Source organism: Miscanthus floridulus, chromosome 18, assembly GCF_019320115.1.
Source record: "Miscanthus floridulus cultivar M001 chromosome 18, ASM1932011v1, whole genome shotgun sequence".
Taxonomy (NCBI): domain Eukaryota; kingdom Viridiplantae; phylum Streptophyta; class Magnoliopsida; order Poales; family Poaceae; genus Miscanthus; species Miscanthus floridulus.
The window spans coordinates 95,727,135-95,750,137 of NC_089597.1; the positions used below are offsets into that span (position 1 = coordinate 95,727,135).

The 23,003-nt window shown below is 44.8% G+C and overlaps 2 protein-coding genes across 2 annotated transcripts; one reads left to right on the top strand and one right to left on the bottom strand.

Annotated features, from left to right (window-relative positions):
* Positions 1-7,136: 7,136 nt before the first annotated feature.
* Positions 7,137-13,803, top strand: LOC136519468 (uncharacterized). The gene is made up of 7 exons (XM_066512869.1): positions 7,137-7,555; positions 9,748-9,883; positions 10,945-11,026; positions 11,620-11,795; positions 11,905-12,042; positions 12,126-12,265; positions 13,150-13,803. The coding sequence occupies exons 1-7, from the start codon at positions 7,438-7,440 to the stop codon at positions 13,380-13,382; spliced, it is 1,023 nt and encodes a 340-aa protein (XP_066368966.1). The 5' UTR covers positions 7,137-7,437; the 3' UTR covers positions 13,383-13,803.
* A 1,288-nt stretch (positions 13,804-15,091) lies between these two features.
* On the bottom strand, positions 15,092-17,455 carry LOC136519466 (3-ketoacyl-CoA synthase 11-like). Its single transcript, XM_066512866.1, has 2 exons — positions 17,049-17,455; positions 15,092-16,890 (listed from the first exon to the last, which is right to left on the bottom strand). The coding sequence occupies exon 2, from the start codon at positions 16,886-16,888 to the stop codon at positions 15,341-15,343; it is 1,548 nt and encodes a 515-aa protein (XP_066368963.1). The 5' UTR covers positions 16,889-16,890; positions 17,049-17,455; the 3' UTR covers positions 15,092-15,340.
* Between the last annotated feature and the right edge of the window lie 5,548 nt (positions 17,456-23,003).

Here is a 23,003-nt window from a genome sequence, read left to right on the forward strand (position 1 = left end):
ATCAGACACAGAACGTAGGTATTAGGCTTTTACGGCGGCCGAACCTGGATAAAATCTCATGTCTGTCTTGCGTCACCATCTTGTTTGTAGTTTGTGCATCTGTGTGTCGATAATCTACTACCTTGGGCATACCTCTAGATAGACTACCGACCATATTTCATCGACAGAGTAGCAGACATGCTAGATGACACTCACCAAGCTCACTTCACAGGAGGATGTGAGAAGGAGGAGATGGAGGAAGCCGCTAAGGCCTTCTATGAAATGTTGGACTCGGCACAGAAACCCCTTCATGAGAGTACAACGGTTTCTCAGCTAGATTCCATTGGACGTGTTATGGGGTTGAAGGCCGAGTTAAATCTGAGTCTCGAAGGCTTTGATAAGATGTTGGCCGTGTTTGGCAGCATGCTATCGGAGAAGCACATTTTGCCGAAGAACTTGCACGAGTCACAAAAACTACTTCGTATGCTTAAGATGCCATATGACAAGATACATGTTTGTCCGAAGGGGTGCGTCTTATTTAGGAAAGATCACAAGGATGCAAAGTACGGTTCGAAGTGTAAATCCTCAAGGTACCTAGAGGTAGACTCTAGAGATGGCCAGAAGAGGCAGCTTACGATCCCCATGAAAGTCCTACGACACCTTCCATTTGTGTCGAGGATCCAACAGCTTTTCATGACTGAGGAATCCGCAAAACAGATGACATGGCATAAATAAGGTGTATGGTACAAGCCATGGACGATGGTGCATCCGTCCGATGGCGAAGCATGGATGTACTTTAATGACAAACATCCTGACAAAGCAGTTGAGGCTTGTAATGTACGTGTCGCGCTGGCAACAGATGGGTTCAATCCTTATGGACAGTTGTCTGCCCCATACACATGTTGGCCCATGTTTGTTATCCCCCTGAATCTCCCCCCTAGCATCTCCTTTCAACGGCTTGAAGGAGGTGGTTTTGTGGGATATGGTGAGGAACATATGTGGACTCATAAGTCTGGCTTGATGAGGCTCCCCTATTTCGATGACCTTCTTCTACCACATAACATTGATGTAATGCACACCGAAAAGAATATCGCCGAGGCACTTTGGGGAACTTTCATGAACACTGATAAGTCTAAGGACAACGTTAAGGCTAGAGTGGACCTAGCGACGTTGTGTGATAGACCGAAGCAAGAGATGCGGCCTCCTAGTGGCAGAAACAAATAATGGAAAAGACCTAAGGTCAATTTCATCTTGGAACCCGATCAAAGGAGGGAAGTACTAAAATGGATCAAGACGTTAATGTTCCCAGATGGATATGCAGCGAATCTGAGCAGGGGAGTGAACTTAGGCACTCTACGAGTCAACAGGATGAAGAGTCATGACTACCACATATGGATTGAGCGGCTTCTTCTAGCGATGGTCCAAGGCTATGTCCCTGACCATGTCTAGCAAGTGCTGTCAGAGTTAAGCTTTTTCTTCCATCAGCTTTGTGCCAAGGAGATATCTTGGACCGTCGCTCAGGACTTGGAAAAAGCAGCACCTGTGTTGCTTTGTAAGCTGGAGAAGATCTTTCCACTCAGCTTCTTCTTGCCCATGCAGCATCTGATTGTGCACCTCCCATCCGAGGCACGTTTGGGGGGGGGGGGGCGTGCAAGCCTGGTGGTGCTATCCAATCAAGAGATGTCTAAAGAGTCTTGCAAGAAATGTACAAATAAAGCCAGAATTGAGGCTTCCATTACAGAGGCAAGTCTAAGGGAGGAGGTGGCAAACTTCACAACACTATACTACAAGCTGAAACTTCCTAGCAATCATAATCCACTCCCTCATTACAATGTTGGCGAAAATGAATGGACCCACAGCCTGTTCTAAGGCCAACTCGGCAGCGCAAGTGGATCGACCAATAAGATATTGGGAAATGAAGAGTGGCGAAGTGTCATGCTATATGTGTTGACCAACCTTCCTAAGGTGCAGCCGTTCGTCGAGTAAGTTCTCAACGAACTTGTTTCAATACGCCCTGAATATTCTTCATGCAACCCCACTGATTCTCGTTCAGACAGGGAATTTGTTCGTGAGTCCTGGCATCAATCAAGGGATCCTACCTCATAGGAACATGACACCCTTCTTTCTCGAGGTGCGGGTGCGGGGAGGCTTGATTTCATTTCTTGGTTCAAACAAAAGGTAATGTCCAATTTAGATCCCACGTTCCATATTCCAAGTTTCTCATTCGTTCGATTAATATAACGACCTATCATGCTTGAGCTTGTAGGCCCAGACTGACTCGTCCATGAGTGAGGAGTTGAGACAGGTTGCAGGCGGCTATGACATTAGGGTGCAGTCATTTACTGGTTATGACATGAATGGATATCGCTTCCACACAACAAGATATGAGCAGACTCGGCCCAAACAGAAAACCACAAATAGCGGAGTTTGCACGCCTGGCACTGATGGCCTCGACTATCATGGTAGAGTTGAGGAAATCTATGAACTCTCATTTCATGGTCACAAACATAAACCTGTCATGTTCAAATGCCACTGGTTTAATTCTCGAGAAACGAGACGGACCCCTCATCTTGGGCTAGTCGAGATTTGAGAAGATTCTGTCTATCTAGGAAAAGATGTCTACATTGTGGCTCAACAGGCCGTGTAGGTGTACTATACGCGATATGCCAACCAAGACAAAGTGGATCTTAAGGGTTGGGCTATTGTGCACCAAGTGTCTCCACACGGTAAACTACCTACCCCAAACGATGACGATTACAACTTCAACGCAAACACATATGATGGACAGTTCTATCAAGAAGATGGGCTACCTGGCACGTTTGAGATAGTCTTACCCGAAGCGATCGAAATGGAAGTAGACAACGAAATGGAGGATGACGAGGTTGATGATGTGGTGCAAAATGCCAAGGACATAGAAATGCTTGATCGATTAAGGCTAGGCAATGATGACGAAGACAACATAGAACCTTCAGATAGTGTTGCCCATTTGGACAATTTTGACAGTGATGACGACACCTATGATCCTAATCATGAAGATTATTCCTAATACATGTAATACTACATTTGTTTTAGTTTGTGTTTTCTTTATTTATTTTGAATCTATTTCTAATATATATACTAATAAGTCTTGTTCATTCTTTGTGATTGCAGGTGATGGCGAGCAGCCGTCCACGACGTGAGATGGCCTCCCTTTATGGGAGACCACGCCCTCCCATTTTAGACGAGGGGTCGGGGTTAGGGGTAGCATCCACAGGAGGTCAGAGGAGGAGGACCAGGGTCAGCAAGAGGCAGCGGACTCCTTCCCCGCCACCTTCAGACGAGGTGATGGAGGAGGAGCACGTGATGGCCACGCCCGAGGACGAGGTCGAGGACGAGGACAGTCCGACAGACCGAGGACGAGGCGGCCGAGGACAAGGCCGCCGAGGGCGAGGCCGCCGAGGGCGATAGTTCCGCTACCCCGACTGTCTACCAGCGAGGTCCCGCGAGCCTCCTCAGCCTCCAGCTTCCTCGCAAACTGGCCACTGATTCGCCCTATGGCAAAGAGGTAAGTAACTATAGATGTTATCACAACTACTTCATATGATAATGTTGGAAATCAAAAGAGGAACTGATAAATTTTCTTAATCACTTTGTGTAGGGCCTGGTTGGTTTTGTCGGGTACTCCTGCACACTCCCCCGCGAGCATCCTTGGTGTTTTGTGCAGGAAATGGTACCCTGGCCTTGTGAACGTGTCCGAGGACATGCGGGAGCCGGCCTACACGTGGGACAGGTACCAGTTGGCCCCTAACGACAGGTACCAGCAACAAGCAGGAGCGGGCACTGGCGGAGTTTTGGGTAAGTCTCTCTCGCACAATATTTTCATTGGGCAAGTTTTTTATTGAAATAATGAATGGATACATCGGTTTTGTATGCAGAGGTATTTCAAGCCAGAAGAAGGACTTGAGGCCCGGGCGGATCAGGCGGCGAGTACGTCACCGACATGCACCATGAGGCGCGCGTGTAGGCCCACAGAGACTACTACGCCATGGTGTTGAAGCAGTCCATCAGCAAGCCTGATGCAAGATAGGTGGAGCTGTCCCAGGCCCAGTACCTTGAGGTAGACGAAAAACATTAATAATGATTCGTTTTGAGATTAAGTCGGTTTAATTTTATCTTTTTCTATGTCAAATAATCGATGACTTGTAGGTGATTCCCTGGTGGTGCCGATCCCACTCCGTGTGCTGGGAGATGATCGTGGACAGGTGGTTGTCCAACGACTTCACTGAGAACCACGCGAGGCAGCGAGACCAGCGTCTGCTGAGGTGAGGTGCTACTCACCATCAAGGCAGCCGCAGCCTCCCCGCCTACAAACAAGCATATGTAAGTCATTTCTTTTATCTTATTTGACGCTGAGTTCTGCCTTATTTCTCACCATCTTGCCATCTTACTCACAGGAGGCTGCACACCCAGGCGTGGAGGTCTCGGAGTTCTTTGCGTGGGCTATGTCCCACGTGGACAGGGCGTCTTCCTCTGTCTCCTTCAACTCATCTGCCCCACGCGAGGTGTACTCCGACCCGACCGTGCACACTAAGGTCCAAGAGTACACATCAAAGGTGAGGGAGGTCCATGGGGAAGATTACGATGTGCGCACTGAGCCCATTGATGCAGAGACCATCATGAGGCTAGGAGGAGGCAAGAAGCATGGACGGCTGTGGATTGCAGACGGCGCCATCGACTCCACCACGGTTCCCTCTCTCGACGTGCTCTAAGCACGGAGCACAAGCTTCAGCCAGCCCATACGCCCACGGCCTACTCCGTCACTGCAGCGGGTCGACGCTCTCGAGGTACGTCCTGTTTTACTCGTCGTACGTTCATCTTTGCACACCTAAGTTACATTTGCATTACTGAAACATTGAAGTTTGTATTGCAGGCCGAGCTGTAGGCCTAGAAGCTCGTGGTCAAGGCTCAGAGCGCGCAGCTACAGACCCAGAGGGAAGCGTTCGCGGCCCAAGAGAGGAGGATGCAAGAAATGGAGGCCTTCATGCGCAGTGTCCAGCAAGGGGGTGTACCTTTGCCGTTGGCAGCTCCTCCACCGCCTACTCCTACAGCCACTCCTGTAAGTATGAAAGTTCACTCTTACTAGATGCTTCCTTGACATACAACCATGGTTGACATACAAACTTACTAGATGCTTGACATAACTTACTAATGCTTGACATAGAAACTTACTACATGCTTGCACTAGCTATGACATACAACCATGCTTGACATTCTCAATTTACTAGATGCTTGACATAGAAACTTACTAGATGCTTGCACTAGCTATGACATACACCAATGCTTCACATAGAAACTTACTAGATGAATCTCACACATGCAACCTCTTATCCTTTTTGCAGCTTCCATCGACGGGTTCGAATAACCCCGCTCATGCGTCACCGAATGATGGAGCCTTTGCTTCACCATCGTGTCATAGGCCGTTTTTTTGAGGAGTTGTGCTTCGTCAAGTGATTGGACTTGAGCTTCACTTGTGGTTGTGACTTGTGCTTGGACTTGATGGACTGTGGTTGTGAATTTGTGACTTGTGGTTGTGATATTTGACTTGTGGTTGCGATATGTTGTTATTTGAGTTGTGGTTGTGATATAATGTGTGAAAATGATTTCGTTGTGATATATATGTGATTATTGTGATATTTGTGATATATACGTGACATGTGATATATATTTGAATTGTTTGTGTCAGTGGAATGCAAAAAACAAAAAAAAATTGCAATTTCGGTTGATTTGCCAAGTGCAATGGTCATGACACTCGGCAAAGCTGGGAAACTTTGCCGACAGTTAGGGCACTCGGCAAAGAGCTTTTTAAAAAAATTAAAAAATGGCTTTGCCGAGTGCGCGCCGCCGTGGCACTCGACAAAGAGTTTTTGAAAAAAAAATAAAAAATGTCTTTGCCGAGTGCCCTAACTGTCGGCACTCGGCAAAGGTGCCGTCAACGGAGCAGCGCCGTTGACGGCTGCTTTTCTTTGTCGAGTGTCGCCGTTGGCACTCGGAAAAGGCTTTGTCGAGTGCCCGACAAATGGCCCTCGGCAAAGAGCCTCTTTGCCGTTAATTTTTTTTCCAAAGGCTCTTTGCCGAGGGCGACGCTCGGCAAAGCCTTTATCGAGGGCTTTTGGGCCTTTGCCGAGTGCCCTGGACCCTCGGCAAAGAGGGTGCCTGCACCATGAATCTTGCATCCCACAGATGATGCACGAGCTATGAGTCGCCATGTTTCTATTTTTTAGCATATCATTTGTAGGCATCGATTGTTTTGCGAGTCTCCGTAGGAACATACGGATCTTCGAAGGTACCTGAGTCCGCCATAATGCAGCCCAGTCATTTTGCTTCAGCTTTGATGTCTGAATTGCATGCTTTGCTCTCTAACCATGATGTACGCTTTTCGCGATTATGAACCAGCATCCTATATAAGCCAAGCGAACCAAAAAAAATACCTGTTTTCTCATAGTGCCAAGCCCAGAAATCCTCTTGTCGTCTGTTGGCCAATGGAATATTGAGAATCGCTTCCCTATCCTATCCAGTGGGGAGAACGCTGCCTGCCTCCAACAGCTGGTTATTCCAAGTGCCTGTAGTGTGGTCGATCAGCTCGCTCACCCACTGTGGTCGCCCAACCTCCAGAGTACAGCACACTGGCCAAAATAACCCATCTCTCGGGATCCAATTTGTGTTCCAGATATTGGTGGTCTCGCCAGTCCCAATCCGCCTGACAATGTCTTGCTCTAAAACTTCTGTCCCATGCACATGCAGGATAGATCGCCACACCCGACATGGTGTGGTGTGGCACTAGTTTGAGAGGTAAAATCGGACGACAATAATAATGGAGGAAGGTCAGGGGGAGAAGGAACAGTTGCTCGGCCCACTATCTCGCTCTCCATAGAAAAGGCCCATATAATGCCAAATACGTCAAGGCCCAGACCAACTCCCAAAAACGCTCACCGAAAATCCGAACCGTTAGACGCTGATCCAGCGGTCCACAACGACTCCCCCAGCCCGAAGGCGACAGCTCCACTCGCGCAGTCACCCCGTCCCGCTTCGACCACGGCCGAAGGACCTGATCGAGCGTCTCGTCCTAAGTCCTAACCCTCCTATATAAGCACAGCGTCCGGCTTCCTGCCCCCTTCCCCACCCTTCGCCCAAGGAGGCCGGCCTCGCCTCACACCCCCGCCCGCCCCCGCGATCCATCCACCCAATAAAGCGCCTGTACAGATCCAACCCTAAGGATCCGGATCGCCTTACCCCGCTCGATCCGCGCGATTTGATTCGATTATCCTCCGATTTCCCCGATTTTTTTGTGGGTTTCCTCTCTTCTTCGATCGGAGTGCTAGGGTTTGGGCGCGCGCGCGGGGGGCGGCGCATTCCAGGGTCATCGTTGGTTCGACGGGCTAGGGTCCTTTCTCACCAGGGGAAGGGAAGCGAATCCAAACGATGGAGAAGAAGAAGGTGGCGATCCCGCTGGTGTGCCACGGCCACTCGCGGCCGGTGGTGGACCTCTTCTACAGCCCCGTCACACCCGATGGCTACTTCCTCATCAGCGCCAGCAAGGGTAAGCGAATCCCCATCCTCCCCTCCCGTGTGATAAGTTTCATTTTAGTTTTCTGATTGGTTCGGATTGACATGGTGATTGAGTGATTGTGATGCGATGGTCTGCTGTTAGCTATATGTGTTTACGATATGTTGGCTAGGATGCATGTGTTTGAGCGTTGCAATTTCAAACTAATTTTATGTGGATGTAAGAATTAGTTGCCAGTGCAATTTGTGCCGTGATAGTCTCCTGATGCTTTTCAACTGTGTAGTTTGGTTGGTGTGGGGGCTCAATATTTGTAAACGAAGTTGGACAGTGTTCTTTTGCTGCTCCAGTAAATATGACTACAAACCCATGTTGTGTAAGATAACGGTATTATTGCCAGTTAGTTACATCCTTTTAGCAAAGAACGTATCATTTAAGGGATAGTGAGTCAATAGACACAGAAAACCATAGTTTCCTTTTCTAAAACAAACATCTATGTCCAAATGGCGAAACTGATTGCCAACCTAGAAAGGTCCGAGTGTTTTTCCTTGTGCTGTTTTGCACTTGTTTTAAAGTGCTAGGGAGCATTGGGCTGGCACTTAGCGTCTGATTGCTGATTATTTAACGTGGCGCTTATTTGTTGGTTATTAGGCAGAAAACAGTTGGCACCTGGCGGGATGGACCTTAACGGATAAGTAGGCCATGTGGTTGATTTCTTGAGAACACAAGGCATTTTAACCATTATTTTTACCAGTCCCACTCCCTGACCCTTGAGCAAGAGAAACCCTGTATATTTCTTGATTTATTTCATTGTGATTTTCCTGGTCCATCCGTATGCATGTACTTTGCTTTATGTTGCTAGGTCAAACTTCCATGTCTCCCAAATGTTTGCCAAAGTAGCCTCCAACAGGTTATGGCTATGAACGGTACTGATATTAAGTAATCTGTGTTGCTGGTGAGAAAGGGTGGTGACTCCAATATACATGTGACCAAGATTATGTGTTGTTTCAGTCTTAGATCTGTAGTGCTATCCAATGCAATCATTTAAGGTTTTATGGTTGCCTGGTTGGCATGGTGCAATTTATCTGAAGTTTTCCATATCAGGCCCATTTAGAGGGATGAAGAAGCTATTGCAAACTTGTAGTTTATACAATGTCTTGCCATTTTTAGTCCTTATATTATAGAAGTCCTATCGCTGGCCATTTCTTATGTAATCTTAACTGCAGAGCAAGTTTCCATTTTGTATTACGTGGGTTCCTATTTTGGAGTGACACAACTGCAGAGCAAGTTTCCATTTTGTATTGCATGGGTTCCTATTTTGGAGTGTGTTTTTCCCCAGTTTGGACTGCTAAGTCGTATTTATTGGTTGTCTGGATAACTTGGATAGAGAATATATATGCCTGTTCAGATGTGGTTATCAAATCATACTATATATAAGTTAGCAATTTTTTTATAGCTTCATGTTTTGAGCGCCACTGAGTTACACAGATAGAATGGATGGAAGGAAAATGAAACAGTTGGATATCCACATATACTCTTTTTCTTGGGATATTAGATGCATCCCCATTTTGTTAGGATATAATTGCACTTTGTGCTCTATAATGAGCGTCCTTGCAATAATAAATTCTCTATAGAGGTGTTAGAAATATGAATGATATAGTGAAAGGTATCTCAGATGAAACAATAAGCCAATAATAATTAGCTTGTTTTGTACTAGTTGTAAACAACTAAACATTATAACACCGAACCTCAATTGGATACCAGCAGTGTATTAATTTGTATCTTGCAGTTTTTCACGATTTAACTGTGTGCCCATATTGCAATGCAAATAATGAGAATGGTGAACTAAATATCTAAATATCTATTGTGCGATTGTTAGAGCGATTTAAGTGGTGTGCTAAATGTTGTCCATGGAAAGATTATTATAGCATAGAATCTGTACATATTTATGCATTTGAGAAGAGAAGAGTGAGCAGTTTCTAGGCTAGCTCTTGGTACCGATCTTGGATTGGTACCAAGTGATAGTCGAAAGGAGTCAGATACCTGTTCTACATGGTGAAGGTTATACATTTTTAATTTGATGCCTGACTAAAGGGTGACATCCTTACCAAGCATTGAATGATTTTACATCGTTTGCATACTAGTAAACTTTGCAATAGGAGAAGCATACTTGCCTTCTCGTGTTGCTACCTGTTGAATGACCTTTTTATTATTTCTTCGTTCTGCAGACACAAATCCAATGCTTCGTAATGGTGAGACTGGTGACTGGATTGGGACTTTTCAAGGTCATAAAGGTGCTGTTTGGAGCTGCTGCCTTGACAGAAATGCTCTGAGGGCTGCATCTGCTTCTGCTGACTTCTCGGCGTATGGTTTTCTTACCCTTTGAAATTCCAATCAGCATTGTTGTTCATTTGATATCCCCTTTTACAAAATTGGATGCATATTGATACTCTATCAAATAATCCCTGTTTTATGGATACTTTCTGTAAATGTTTTTTTTATTTGCTTCCTCTGACATATGTAGACGCGCTAAAGTTCATCCTGCCACTCTGATTGGCCAGCAATTTTAAACACAATTAGATCTAAATTAGATATATATACTGGGCATATTTGTCAATGTGTTTGGTGAGGACAGAAGTCATGTCCAATTGTTTATTTGTCGTCGCCCTTAACATGCGTCATTTCATAGCGAACTCATGTGAATATAGGTTAGAATAGATACGCTGACCTGGAAAACTTCCATCCATTTATTATTTATTATTATTTTATTCTTGGTTTTCATCCTATAGGATCAAGAATATATAGTAGCTATATAAGTTTTTTTTTTGGATGAAGTTGAACACTTGGATGAGCAAACTGTAAAACCTGACGAGGTCATTTGGGATTGAAGAATTTGGGAAAGGCCTACCACCATTGTCATAGCCATAATCTATACTCCCTTGTCCCTCCAACCCACAAATATAAAGGATTCATGGTAACCTGCCATTAAATCTCCTTAACTTGCCATCAAATCTCTTTAATGGTGCTGTTAACCTGCCATTTAATCTTCTTAATTTGTCAATCGAAACCTGTGAACATGCTTTAGTTAGGGGTATATGCATCTTTTCCTATCTAGGATTTTTTAAGTCTGTCCTTAAAATTCCAGTTTCCTTTTATTTGTGGACGGTGGGAATAGATGATTTTGGGTACAATGTGGATGCTACACAACTCTGTTTAGCAAATGTGGTTCTTTTAAGTAGGTTTTTTTTAGTTCAATATAATATACAATTGCATGCAAAGCGAATACTACTAATTTGGAAGTTTGCATGAAAAAGTAACAATTGGCAGGTGTAAACACTTTAACATATCCACTACAAGATGCACTTCATTGCTTATTCCTGATTTGAATTCTCTGTTAGTGACTGATGTTGATGTTCCTTTTCCAGTAAAGTATGGGATGCCCTTACTGGTGATGAGCTACATTCATTTGAACACAAGCATATAGTTCGGGCATGTGCCTTCTCTGAGGTAGTGCTTGCTAATGCTTATCTTGTCCTCATCTCAATTAAGTATACATGGAAACCATGATTGCCATTTCTGGAGTGTCCTTTCCACCTAAAATGTTGTGCATAGTTCTTTAATAATTTTTTTTGAATGACAGTTAACCACTGTGAACAATTTGGCCAGTTATTGCCCTAATTTGTTATGCTTATTGCAATCATTGAATATCTGAAAAATGTACTGGTAATATGGTTGATTTGTATCGAAGGCCACATCTTTCTTAGCATCATTAGTATTTGTTCACTTTCTTAACTTTATTATACTCCTGTCCAAGTAACTGTCCATTTTACTTTAATGCTTATAGAACTAGGTTATGTTTGCACATGGTTTTACCCCCTTTCCATGTTTATGATATCACTACCTATAAAAAATCACTTGGGAGTTTGCTGCATTTGGCTTCCTTTAAAGCCAATAGACAAGTATTTGCAAACTAAAATCAATTTGATTGAGAGAACATATGTTTGGGGTTTGCATCTCTTTTTTGCACGCTGTTGTACAAAGTTGGCCCTGTTCTTCATGGGTTGCTTCTGGCCTGACTTAAATTGCAATTGACACTGCAGGATACCCACCTTTTACTCACTGGAGGCATGGAAAAGACTTTGCGTGTGTATGATATGAATCGTCCTGATGCAGCTCCAAGAGAGCTTGACAAATCACCTGGTTCTGTCCGAACTGCTGCTTGGCTTCATAGTGACCAAACTATATTAAGTTCCTGCACTGACATGGGTGGAGTAAGGTGTGTGCACAGAAGAAATGCCCCAATCAACAATAAACATTTATGCTGGTTGGCCTATATATTCACTATAGGTGTGTTCCTTTTAATTAATATTTATAGTACTGTGCAGGCTATGGGATGTGAGAACTGGAAAAATTGTCCAAACTCTTGAAACCAAGGCTTCTGTCACTAGTGCAGAAGTGAGCCAGGATGGCAGGTTCATCACTACAGCTGATGGCTCAAGTGTAAAATTCTGGGACGCAAATCAGTAAGTTTCTTTTATCACCATTTTAGTTAACCACTTTAGTTGATTGATCCCTTTCTGACAAAACATTTTGTATTTTGCATCAGCTTCGGCCTTGTTAAAAGCTATGATATGCCATGCAATGTCGAGTCGGCTTCACTTGAACCTAAGTCTGGGAGTAAATTTGTAGCTGGAGGAGAAGATTTGTGGGTTCATGTATTCGATTTCTTTACTGGTGAAGAAATAGGTAAGTTCTTTCCCTTTTAGTTCTTTAGCCTGCAGCTCGGGACCCCTGGTGTACATCTGCCTATACAAATAGAAAGATTAGCATAGCAGTCTTGTTTGACTTTTAATCAAATGAATCTTATCAGTTGCGTACTTGCATTCTGCAATTCTAGCTTTCAGTGTTGTGATGTGAACGTTATCAGTTACGTTCTAGTGTTTTAGCTTCAAAGCTTCTCCCAGGTCCCAGCTAACAAGTGTACAAAATAAAATCACGTAGCAAAAAATTGTATATAAGGAATCAAAATGTCTTCCCTTGAGTACCAATGAATGGTATTTAAACTCGGGAAAAAGATGTATTATGTGGCAATGATATAATCTGGATTTCCACAATTTGCTAGTGCTGGACCAAGTTTTCCTTAAATACCTGAGTTCTCGAGATGTTTTTTCCTAGTATATGTTCCAAATTTTCCTTACCTTGAGGTAGGCGAAACAGCCTTTTGGGCGAGGGAGTTTTCATAAGAAACATTGGTTTGCCAGTGGCTAGTTGTAGAAGGCTTAAACCCATAGCATATATATACATGTCTGGAAATGGATCTTCCTTGTGGGCATCTATTTTTGTGTCCCAGGTTTACCCTGAATCACTGGTCTGTCCAAATAGTTTTGGCTACATTCACTTGGTAATCACCGTATTTTTGGTCTGTTGATAAATATTAGACACTGATGATGGTATTTATGTAATGTTTTTTTTCCGTTTCTTAAGATGGGAACTTTTGTTGTGTTTAGGTTTTAGTTCTGTTGAAATGTCCATTGCCCATTAGTGGTTCTCTTCTCCCATCTTCAGTATTTCCTGTTTATGGTTTTACTCCATTATCTTCCAAATGAAATGACAAGTTTTCTTTAACGCAGCTTGTAACAAAGGGCATCATGGTCCAGTCCACTGTGTCCGATTCGCACCTGGTGGTGAATCATACGCATCAGGTTCGGAAGATGGCACCATTCGGATCTGGCAGCTTAGCCCGGCTAATGCTGATGACAACGAGGCGGCCAATGCAAATGGCAAGACAACTGCTGGGGTGAACGAGGTTACAACCAAGATAGAAGGCTTCCACATTCCCAAGGAGGGGCAGACCGAGGGTTAGGACCTCATGTGCTTTGTGGTGCTTGTGGTTCTTATTGCGAGGAGATTGCCCTCAGAGCTGCGGTGGTCATTCAGTTTCTCCCTGTGGAGTCATCAACGCCTGTTTGCGATCCAAGGGTATCCTGGCATCATGAGTCATCATCACAGCGCTGGCCATACCCCTCATAAGCAAATGGTGGTGAGTTTTTGGATGGGCCCCTCGCTTTGATAGAACATAGCAACTGTAGTGTCAAAAATAAACGAGAATGCAACTTAGGTAGTTTAGGGACCGTGTCTGCGTTCATTAAAGTGAAGTATTATGTATCTCAGCTGGTAACCTTGATTGTTTTGACTCGTTTTTTTGGCTCACCGTGTTCCAGTCCCCAAAAAAAACATGAGGGCTTCATCAACGAGTTGAAAACTTGTGGCTTTTGATGTTGGAATGCCGGTCTTCAAAGCTGACGACCACTTCTTGGTCCTGAGGTAGTTGTAGAGCATCATGCCTATCAAATGACAGATTTCTGTTCGGATGGCATAAGCTCTTCTGGACATGCTCTTGTGGTGGCTTCCACGGTACTGAAGACCAGGACATGATACGCGAATCCTGCAACAGTTTTTGGTCACATGTTATTGCTCTCCTATCCAAAATACAGTATTTGGTTTCATGTTATTGAGAGCACCTACCCGAAATTCATGATTGGTTTAGGTATCCCATAAAGACGACCTTTCCCATAGGGCACCTGGGGCCCTGGCGCATGTTGCCTTTTGCAGCAAAGACTTCGATCCCTCGTCACTGTTTTCGCTAAAGGGGATCGCGTCACATGCCCCTCCATGTGAGCCAAGCCAAGGCTTGATTGCATTTGATCGGCCTTTCTGCGATGGTTCCGGGCTGCGGCGTCCATGTGAAATTACTTACTGTTCAGATCATGAGACCAGTTGCTGTTCATGTCCATCTCATGATTGGCACCAGCTGTACCACTGGTACTGTTACAAGTTTTCGTTTAATAATCGTTTCGTCCAGCAGATAGACAGGAATTTCTGCTCCAAACGGCTGCTGTAACGGACCACGGTTGGTTCAGAACCTCAGATCTAACTAACGCACACTGCAAATGGTTTCTAAAAAAAACTGCGTGGCGGCAAAGGACGGTCTCGCAATTCTGATCTTGTATCAGTGCTCCATCTTGTGTTGGCCTCATCCTCACGCGGTGTCAGTGTCACAGGACGTTGTAGCCTTGTAGGCTCTGCATGCATGCCTGCCTGCAACGGGAAACGGAAAACGTCGTTTTATGCTGAATCCGTTCCAGTGCGCCTGCACAGCAGTGCACACGCAGAGGAACATCACTGCAGGGACCAGAGAGGGGTTCATCAGGAATTCAGGATGTGGTTGGCAAGTGGAGATGAGCGCTTGGGCTTCTGCAGCCACAGAAGGAAGGCAGGCAGAAATTGATTACGAGTATGAATGCATAATTGACAGGCTCTTCCTTCTGAATCATACAAGCAAGCTCAGATCCACATCAGAACCAGCAGCTGAAAGTCACTCTGGGACAATCACAGCACACAACTGGCACATCACATTCAGTACCTCCCGATAACAAGCTAGGAGTATAGTTGCAATCCGAAACACTGGTAATCCAGGAGATGTTAGAAGTTAGAACAGAACCAATCAATTGAATAGGGGAATTCAAGTTTCAGTTGCCCGCAACTGAATCGTCTCAATCAGGCAGCAAAGAATGACACCGAAAATCGATTGCTTTCCCCAATCTGAAAAAATAGGACATATCTGGCATTCAGACAACCCTAGCGAAGAAATCACACCCTTTCTACTTAACCGAATCATCTACTTCAAGATTCCTTCACAGATGCCACGCTACAACTGAAAACAAGAACTGACGGTGGAAACAATGGAATGGAATAAACCTCTGCCCAGCACCTGACAACCATCCCAACTCCACTTGCCACCTAAAGAAGAACCAGGGTTCTTTAAGCGCTGCCAACCTTTGAAATCTTTGGAACATCCACCGGGAAGTTGTCAATCTCATCGATCCAGGGGCTCTTCTCCTTGGCCGGGTTCACGGTCCGGAGCGCCTTCCAGACAGCGCTGTTGCACTTGAATCCAGAACCGAACGCGATCTGCCAGATCCTGTCGCGCTTCCTGATCCTACCCTTCGCCTCAGTGTATGCCAGCTCGTACCAGAGTGAGCTGCTTGATGTGTTGCCAAACCTGTACAGGGTCATCCTCGATGGCTCCATGTGCCAGTCGGTGAGCTCCAGGTTCTTCTCCAGCTCATCCAGCACAGCACGGCCACCAGCGTGGATGCAGAAGTGCTCGAAAGCCAACTTGAAGTCGGGGATGTACGGCTTGATCTTCATCTTGAGCACCTTCTTGGCAATCAACGTGCCCATGAAGAGAAGCTGCTCTGATAACGGGAGCACCAACGGCCCCAGCGTGGTGATGTTGGTCTTAAGCGCGTCTCCGGCCACCGCCATGAGGTCCTTGGACAGCGACACGCCAATCTTGCCAATCTCATCTTCCTCCTGCGTCACGCAGCCGAAGCACTTGTCGTCGGCTCCCTTGTGCGTGCGCACGGTGTGCACCAGCTCATACTTGGACCTCCGCCTGTCAGACCGCCTGTTCGAGAGCAGGATGGCCGCGCCACCCATCCGGAACAGGCAATTCGACACAAGCATGGACCGGTTGTTCCCGAAATACCAATTCAGCGTGATGTTCTCCATGCTGATGACCAGCGCGTAAGAGTTGGGGTGCACCTGCAGCAGATCCTTGGCGAGGTCAATGGACAGCAGCCCGGCGCTGCAGCCCATCCCGCCGAGGTTGTAGCTCACGATATTCCCCCTCAGCTTGTAATGGTTCACCACCATGGCTGACAACGACGGCGTCGGGTTGAACAGGCTGCAGTTGACCACTAGGACGCCAATGTCCTTGGGCCTGACCCCGGTCTTGTCGAGCAGCTGGTCGATGGCGCCGAACATGACGGCGCGCGCCTCCTTGCGCGCCTCGTCCATGCACGGGTTGGGGGGCACCCGGAGCACGGCGGGGGGCAGGTAGGTGTCCTCGCCGAGGCCGGAGCGCTCGAGGATCTTGCGCTGGAATTCGAGGTTGTCGTCCGTGAAGGATCCGGTGAGCTTGGAGCAGTGCATGAAGGTCTGGCGCGTGCACTTGCGCTCCGGCTCCGGCTTGTAGCAGGCGAAGTCGAGCAGGTACACGGGGCGCGGGCGGGTGAGGAAGTAGACAGTGGAGAGGAAGACGAGCAGCGTGGAGCAGGTGACGACGGAGAGGAGGTTGAAGCGGAGCTGCTCCCACAGGTCGGCGAGGTCGCGCGGGGAGACGGTGGAGAGCTGCACGGCGACGAGCGCCATCAGCGGCGACAGCAGCAGGTACATCCCGTGGGAGATGAGGTAGTGGTACCCCAGCTTCACATACTTGAGCCGCACTGACTGCTGGAAGTCCGGCAGCCGCCTCCGTGGCTGCGCCGGCGGCGCGGCGGCATTGGGCGGCGCCGACGTCTCCATTTCTGAAAACAACAGAGATTCCCGTCAGAAAGTCCCAAATGCCAGGATCTCAGCCAAGAACTTCTGGATCTCAAAAATCGTGGTTCAGATTGGAAAACGCAGAGAATCCAAATCTAACGCGGGCGAGCCATCAGGGCGCGAGGGAGGTTTTCAGGCGTACCAGGAGGAAGAAGGGGTTCCTAGAGAAGGGTAGAAGGGTAGGGAGGAGGCGACGGAGGGAGAGAAGAAGGCTTAAGCCGGCAAGCCGCCGCCTTCCCCCTCTCTTTCTCGATCTCCTCGCTAGTGCGGCCGCGAGCGCCACGGGGAGGCGCTCGGTGGTTTAATAGGGGGCCAAGGGAGGCCACGCGAAATGAACAAACGGAGAAGACAGGGGGCCGTTGAAGAGGAAATTTCATTTAGCCCCCTCTGTAAATTTCCGTATTCTAGTTTAGCCCAAAAGGATCGTATTTGAGCTGTCACCTGAAAATATTATATTTACTAAGTACGAAGAAACTATTTTTTTTACACTGATCAACGTAGTACATGTTAAATAGAAAAATAACTCTTTAATTATATATTGGGGCGAGGACTTTATATTCATGGCAATAATGATCTAAATATTGTCCATTTTTCCAAAAGAAAAATTGTTCATTTCTTTAAAGCACTTTGACTCTATAGATTGGATCCAATTTTGTCCATATTTTGAATCCTTGGCCTCATAAGAAAAACATCCCTTGTGTGTGGTTTGTGTCATATCTTCTCTGAAAGAGTGAAGTGGTTTGTGAGACTCTAATTCAATGTTGAGGGTAATATGTAGTTTCACTTGAAACAAGTTCGGACACTTGCACTCTATAAACAATCAAATTTTGATTAGAACTGGAAAGTTATCGTAAGGCTCTGTTCGGCTGGCTGAAAAAACGGTTGATGCTGATGCAGATGTTGATTTATTATGAGAGAAAAATATCGTTATTTCGCTGAAACGGTACAGCTAATAAATTCAAGAAAACAGGGCCTTAAGACAGTTAGGGATTATTGCCAGAGCCCCAGAGCTCCAATTGCACGAATAACAATTCTATAGATTTCATTATTCTATCCTAGTTAAAAAGAGTAGTTTTTCTTTGTTTTATACGAATTTCTTTCCCAACGGGGTCTAGAGAAAACCAACCAACCAACCCGTATGGCAATGGCGTCGTATTTCCCTTTTCTGTTTTCATGCTAATCTTCAGTGGGGGTGTTTGCTTCACATCAAAGCCGCAAGCCGCTGCCAATGTTGGCATATTCTGCCTCCCTATCGCACGTTTGTTTCTCCATGATACCAGGATCATGACCATCGTTATACACATAGGCATGTTTGTTTCAGATAAGCTGTACAAATAGAGTAAAAGTGATAGCCAAATTAAGCTGGTCTAACCTAGCTTCTATTTTTTAGAAAAATGAGAGCTGTGGGAATAAACGTTGCCAGAATAAGCTGCTGAAAAATATAACGTTTGGCTATTGATTTCAGCTTATTTTAGATATAAGCAGCTTATAAGTTAGTACCAAACAGGCCCACAAGGGTGAAGTTGTCGAGTAGCTACATAAGGTCCATAAGCCTTAGTTCGCTTCGCTGATAAGCCAGGTTAAAAAGTACTTATTCGCTGATTTATTGTGAGAGAAAAATATTATACCATGACTGATAAGTTCAAGCGAATAGGGACCGGCACAAGGATGCCAAAAACTAGGAACAAAAGTAGTTGTTGTCTTAAACTCTACTTTTGAGATAAATCAAAAGATATATGTGAGTTTGTGATTCCTATGAGCCATAGCCATGTAAGATAATTCAGACGTATACAGTGACTTCAGTCAATCTCAAAAATTTGTCGGTCCAGTCTTCGAAGATGCTCGTAGGAGTAGGATTCGCGTGCGTAGTGTTCATAGAGGGTGATTGCGCGTAAGTTATGAATGTCTGAGTTAGTACTATGTAATCGTAAAAAAAATCCCACGTGGCTGGTCATGGCGAGGTATTTTATCAATTATATTTGCTAAAAAAGTTGCAAGCATCGTTTTTTTAAAAGCAATGAGTTGATATTTCATTTGTCATGCCAATTGCTACTGTGCCTTGGCACGTTTGCTGTGTTCCATGTTGGAACATTTGGCTATTTAACTACTCCCTCCATCTTCAAAATTATAAGTTAATTCAAACTTTATTGAAGAGTCAAGACATCAAATTTGACCAAATTTATAAAATAAAATAATAACATTTTATGATACCAACTAAGTCTTATTAGATTCTCTATTAATTTTATTTTCATAGTATACCTATTTGATTTCATAAATTTTCGTAATTCTCTCGGTAAGTTTGGTCAAATTTAAGATGTTTTGTCTCTAATAAAGTTAGAATGACTTATAATTTGATTGATGGAGTAAGAAAAAAAAAAGGAAATTTCACATAATCATGTTTCCGGTATTAAAATTTTCTGGAAACGTGGGGCTAATTGGGAAACGACAAACCATTATGCAACGGTCTATGCCTACAAAAATTCTGCGCGTATTATAAAGATCGACGGCGCCACGGCGGCGAGGGTGCCTGGGTTTAATACGGACGGCTGGATGGGCCTGGACCAGTAACAGGTGCCCACGTTGCGGGTACTGTTGCCCGTCCACCCTCTTTCCATATACCTAGGCCCCATGTGGCTTTGCCAGTGGAAACAGTAGTACTGCAGTAGTGCTGGACAACTGGGCCAGCAGAACGTGTGGGCCCCCTTTGCTGGACTAGCCTGGCTGCTGCTGGGCGCTGGCGCTGCTGACTGCTGGAGCGCTAGGAGAGGGTGTAGTGTCTTCCAAAAAGAATAGGAGTACTCCTTGCCCCTTTCGAAGGCATATATTTTCAGGAAAGTCACTCTAGGTATTTTCCACACATTTTCTCAAAGCTTATGTATACATTTAGTTTTGGAATATTTTTTAGGGCACATGCCTCAGCGTGAAGAATAAAAATCATGGACAACATTTTTGTTTATTCTTGGACCATTTTATGGTTTCACCACCCTGATTTTTGGGGTGGGCTAAATTTCTTCTGGCTTTTTCTAAATGCATAGCGTAGTTATGCTATGTATTTAGATATAGATATATACTATATCTAAATAAATAGTAAAAACTATGTACTTCTTGTTTTTCATAGCGTATTAGGTTTGCCCTAAGAGCATGTCCAAGAGTTTCTGAAACACACTCTCAATCTTAATTTTTCTGGCAAGATTAAAAAAATGTCTCTCCAACAACTCACTATCTCAACTTCTAATCTTTCTGCACTTGGAAAAACCAATCTAATCGCGTGGAAATATACGCATGCGCATCGACCGACCAATATGAAGGTGGAAGGATGCGAGGAAGAATAATGAGTAGGACAAGAGTTCCAATGCAAATGTACCATAGAGAAAGAAAGTATAAAAATGGTAAGGGTGATTTGGAAATAATTTGGGATTCCTGATGCAAAAATTGTGTGGCAGAACCGCCCGAAAGAACGCACTTATGGAGGCGCTTGTCTTCCACTAGACACTAAGCATCCCGAGAGCGAGCTACATCGGGCGGATTCCATCGAGCACACCCCAGGGGAGGGCCCGAATAATCCACCTTTTTTCCCTCAGGATCCAATAATGAGAACGAGTTTACATTACTTAGTCCATTTCATACATCCAGAGTTCTTAGAAATATATTTTTACAAGGATCCGTCTGTGCCCACCATAAGAATCCTTCACACAATGGCTACTCCTCAAGCAGTACCTGCAGCAGGGGTAAATAAACTCTGAGTATACAATGTACTCGCAAGACTTATCCGACTAGTGAAAATAATTTTTCGACTCCAAGGAATATGATAAGCTTTATGGTTTGCTGGTTTCCTTTTTGTAGAAAGTAATACTAATAGTGAATCCTTATAGATGTTAATTATTAGCATTCAAGATTAGTTCATTATCTAACCGTTCTATGTAAGCACCTGTTCTACTCTCAAGCAAGAGTTGAGCAAACAGTTCCATTTCACCACCTTTTCTCTTTAAGTTCATACTACGGTGCTAGAGTGTAGACAAGCCGTACCGGATCACCGGCGATTCGTGAATCAATGTGCCCAGCTGGGTAACCCCGAAACACACGCCCCGCTTGTACCCTAGGCATAAGCGGGACCAACCCATCACTCTCCTATCATGGGGTCTAGATCCCCGTCCAAACTTGGGCTCCAAGCCCCCGCTCCTGAATCTCAGACTCAGTGCGATGCTTAGACCTCCACCAACCCCGTCTCCAATCAGTCGGTCCAAAAAAGCCAGAACCCACGACAAGAGAGCAACAAGCCTTCCCTACGTCCATACCTAAGTATGTGCTCAGGATAATAAGTCTGTGACTTGCCTAGAGTCCAATACAACGACCGATCCTTAACCGACTTAGATAGGGAAACGGTGTAACCAAGCTATGTCCCATTGGCCGTAGGACACAACCTCTTACACCCACCAATACTCAAACCATATCCCTGCCCGGTCTCAATTTTCCTTTTACCATTTTATCATGAGTGATAATAATAATCACCTATTATGAGCAACGGCAGGTTACTCACGCTACCAAAATCCTGAGCATAGCAACTACTCGACCTATGCTAGTAGGACTCATAGGTAGGTATATCTATGCATGTAGTTTCCATAAAATGTTTGTAACGTAAATGCACATCACATGTATATATTCAGATATAATTCAAAATAAGGGTTATGCACCAGGGCTTGCCTTGGGCAGGCAGGGTGTCAACAAAGCCAACAACTGAAGGCTCTGGGGCTCCCTCCTATACGAGAATCTTCTCCTCGTACTCCTCAATGATCTCCTTGTAGTCCTACTTGTCCGTAGGCATGAACTCTATCAACTAGTTATCTACATACATGAAATAATGATGCAACACTTAATAATACGGTAACAATAACTCTTAAAATAAGAATACATCTATCAAACCACTAAGCTAGCTCTACCGACTATGACACTAAGTTGTGAAAGGTCCTAATATGGCTAGAGGGGGATGAATAGCCTATTTAAAAATCTACAAATCAACTAGAGCAATTTGATTAGTATGATAAATAGCGTAATGCAAACTTGCTCTAGCTCTACAAGGGTTGCAAGCCTCCTATCCAACAATTCTTGTTGCAATGGTTACTTAGGCACACAAACTTGCTATTCTAAAAAGCTCAACTAGATGAATATAAACAATAAAGCAAGCTCTCAATTCTAATTACACTAAAAAGCTTGTATCAACTAGTTTGCAAGAATGTAATCAAGTAAGTAGGGTGATTATATCGTCGTGTAGGGGATGAACCAATCACAAGATGAAGATCAAGCCAATCACCGGGAGAATGCAAATGACAAGAGACAATCGATTTTCTCCCGAGGTTCATGTGCTTGCCAACACGCTACATCCCTGTTGTGTCGACCAACACTTGGTGGTTTGGCGGCTAAGAGGTGTTTCACAAACCTCGTCCACACGATAGGACACTGTAAGAACTGACCCACAAGTGAGGTAACTCAATGACATGAGCAATTTACTAGAGTTATCTTTCGGCACTCCATCGGGGAAGGTACAACTCCCCTTATAATCACCGAAGGTGGCCACTGCGGCAGAACCTCCTAAGTTATAGGGCCCACATGCACCTGTCACTATCCGACGACCTTTGACATTTATGCATATGTTTCCATTAACTTAAAAAGACTATCGGGTGTCCTCGGGAAACCCTGAATCATCCACAATTTCTGAGCAGGATCACGTTACAGAGTCATTGTAGTATTACAACATTTATTCAAACATCAATACCAGAGTAAAAATAGTAGAAGTCTTACAATAACATAATTTACAAAACAGTAGTTTCAAACCTCGCAACTAGGTTCGATGTTTATTACAAGATGAAATAGTGGAGTGGCATTATAATATAATACAAAACATACAATGAAACTGCCCTGCCCAAGGGCCACATATTTACTTCTCATCGTCATCACAAGGTACAACTGTCATGCAGCATGATCCAAAACAGATCTGCTCATGAGGCTCACCTGCAACAAGGGTCAACGAACCCTAAGTACAAAAGTACTCAATAAGACTTAACCGAAATAAAACTGATAGAACTCAAGAATGCTGGCTCAT

Bases quoted from the DNA above. Each gene is read 5' to 3' on its own strand.
- LOC136519468 (XM_066512869.1), top strand. From the start codon at position 7,438: ATGGAGAAGAAGAAGGTGGCGATCCCGCTGGTGTGCCACGGCCACTCG. The intron at 11,027-11,619 runs GTAGTGCTTGCT...TTGACACTGCAG, and splicing joins GGGCATGTGCCTTCTCTGAG to GATACCCACCTTTTACTCAC. The intron at 12,266-13,149 runs GTAAGTTCTTTC...TCTTTAACGCAG, and splicing joins CTTTACTGGTGAAGAAATAG to CTTGTAACAAAGGGCATCAT.
- LOC136519466 (XM_066512866.1), bottom strand. From the start codon at position 16,888: ATGGAGACGTCGGCGCCGCCCAATGCCGCCGCGCCGCCGGCGCAGCCA.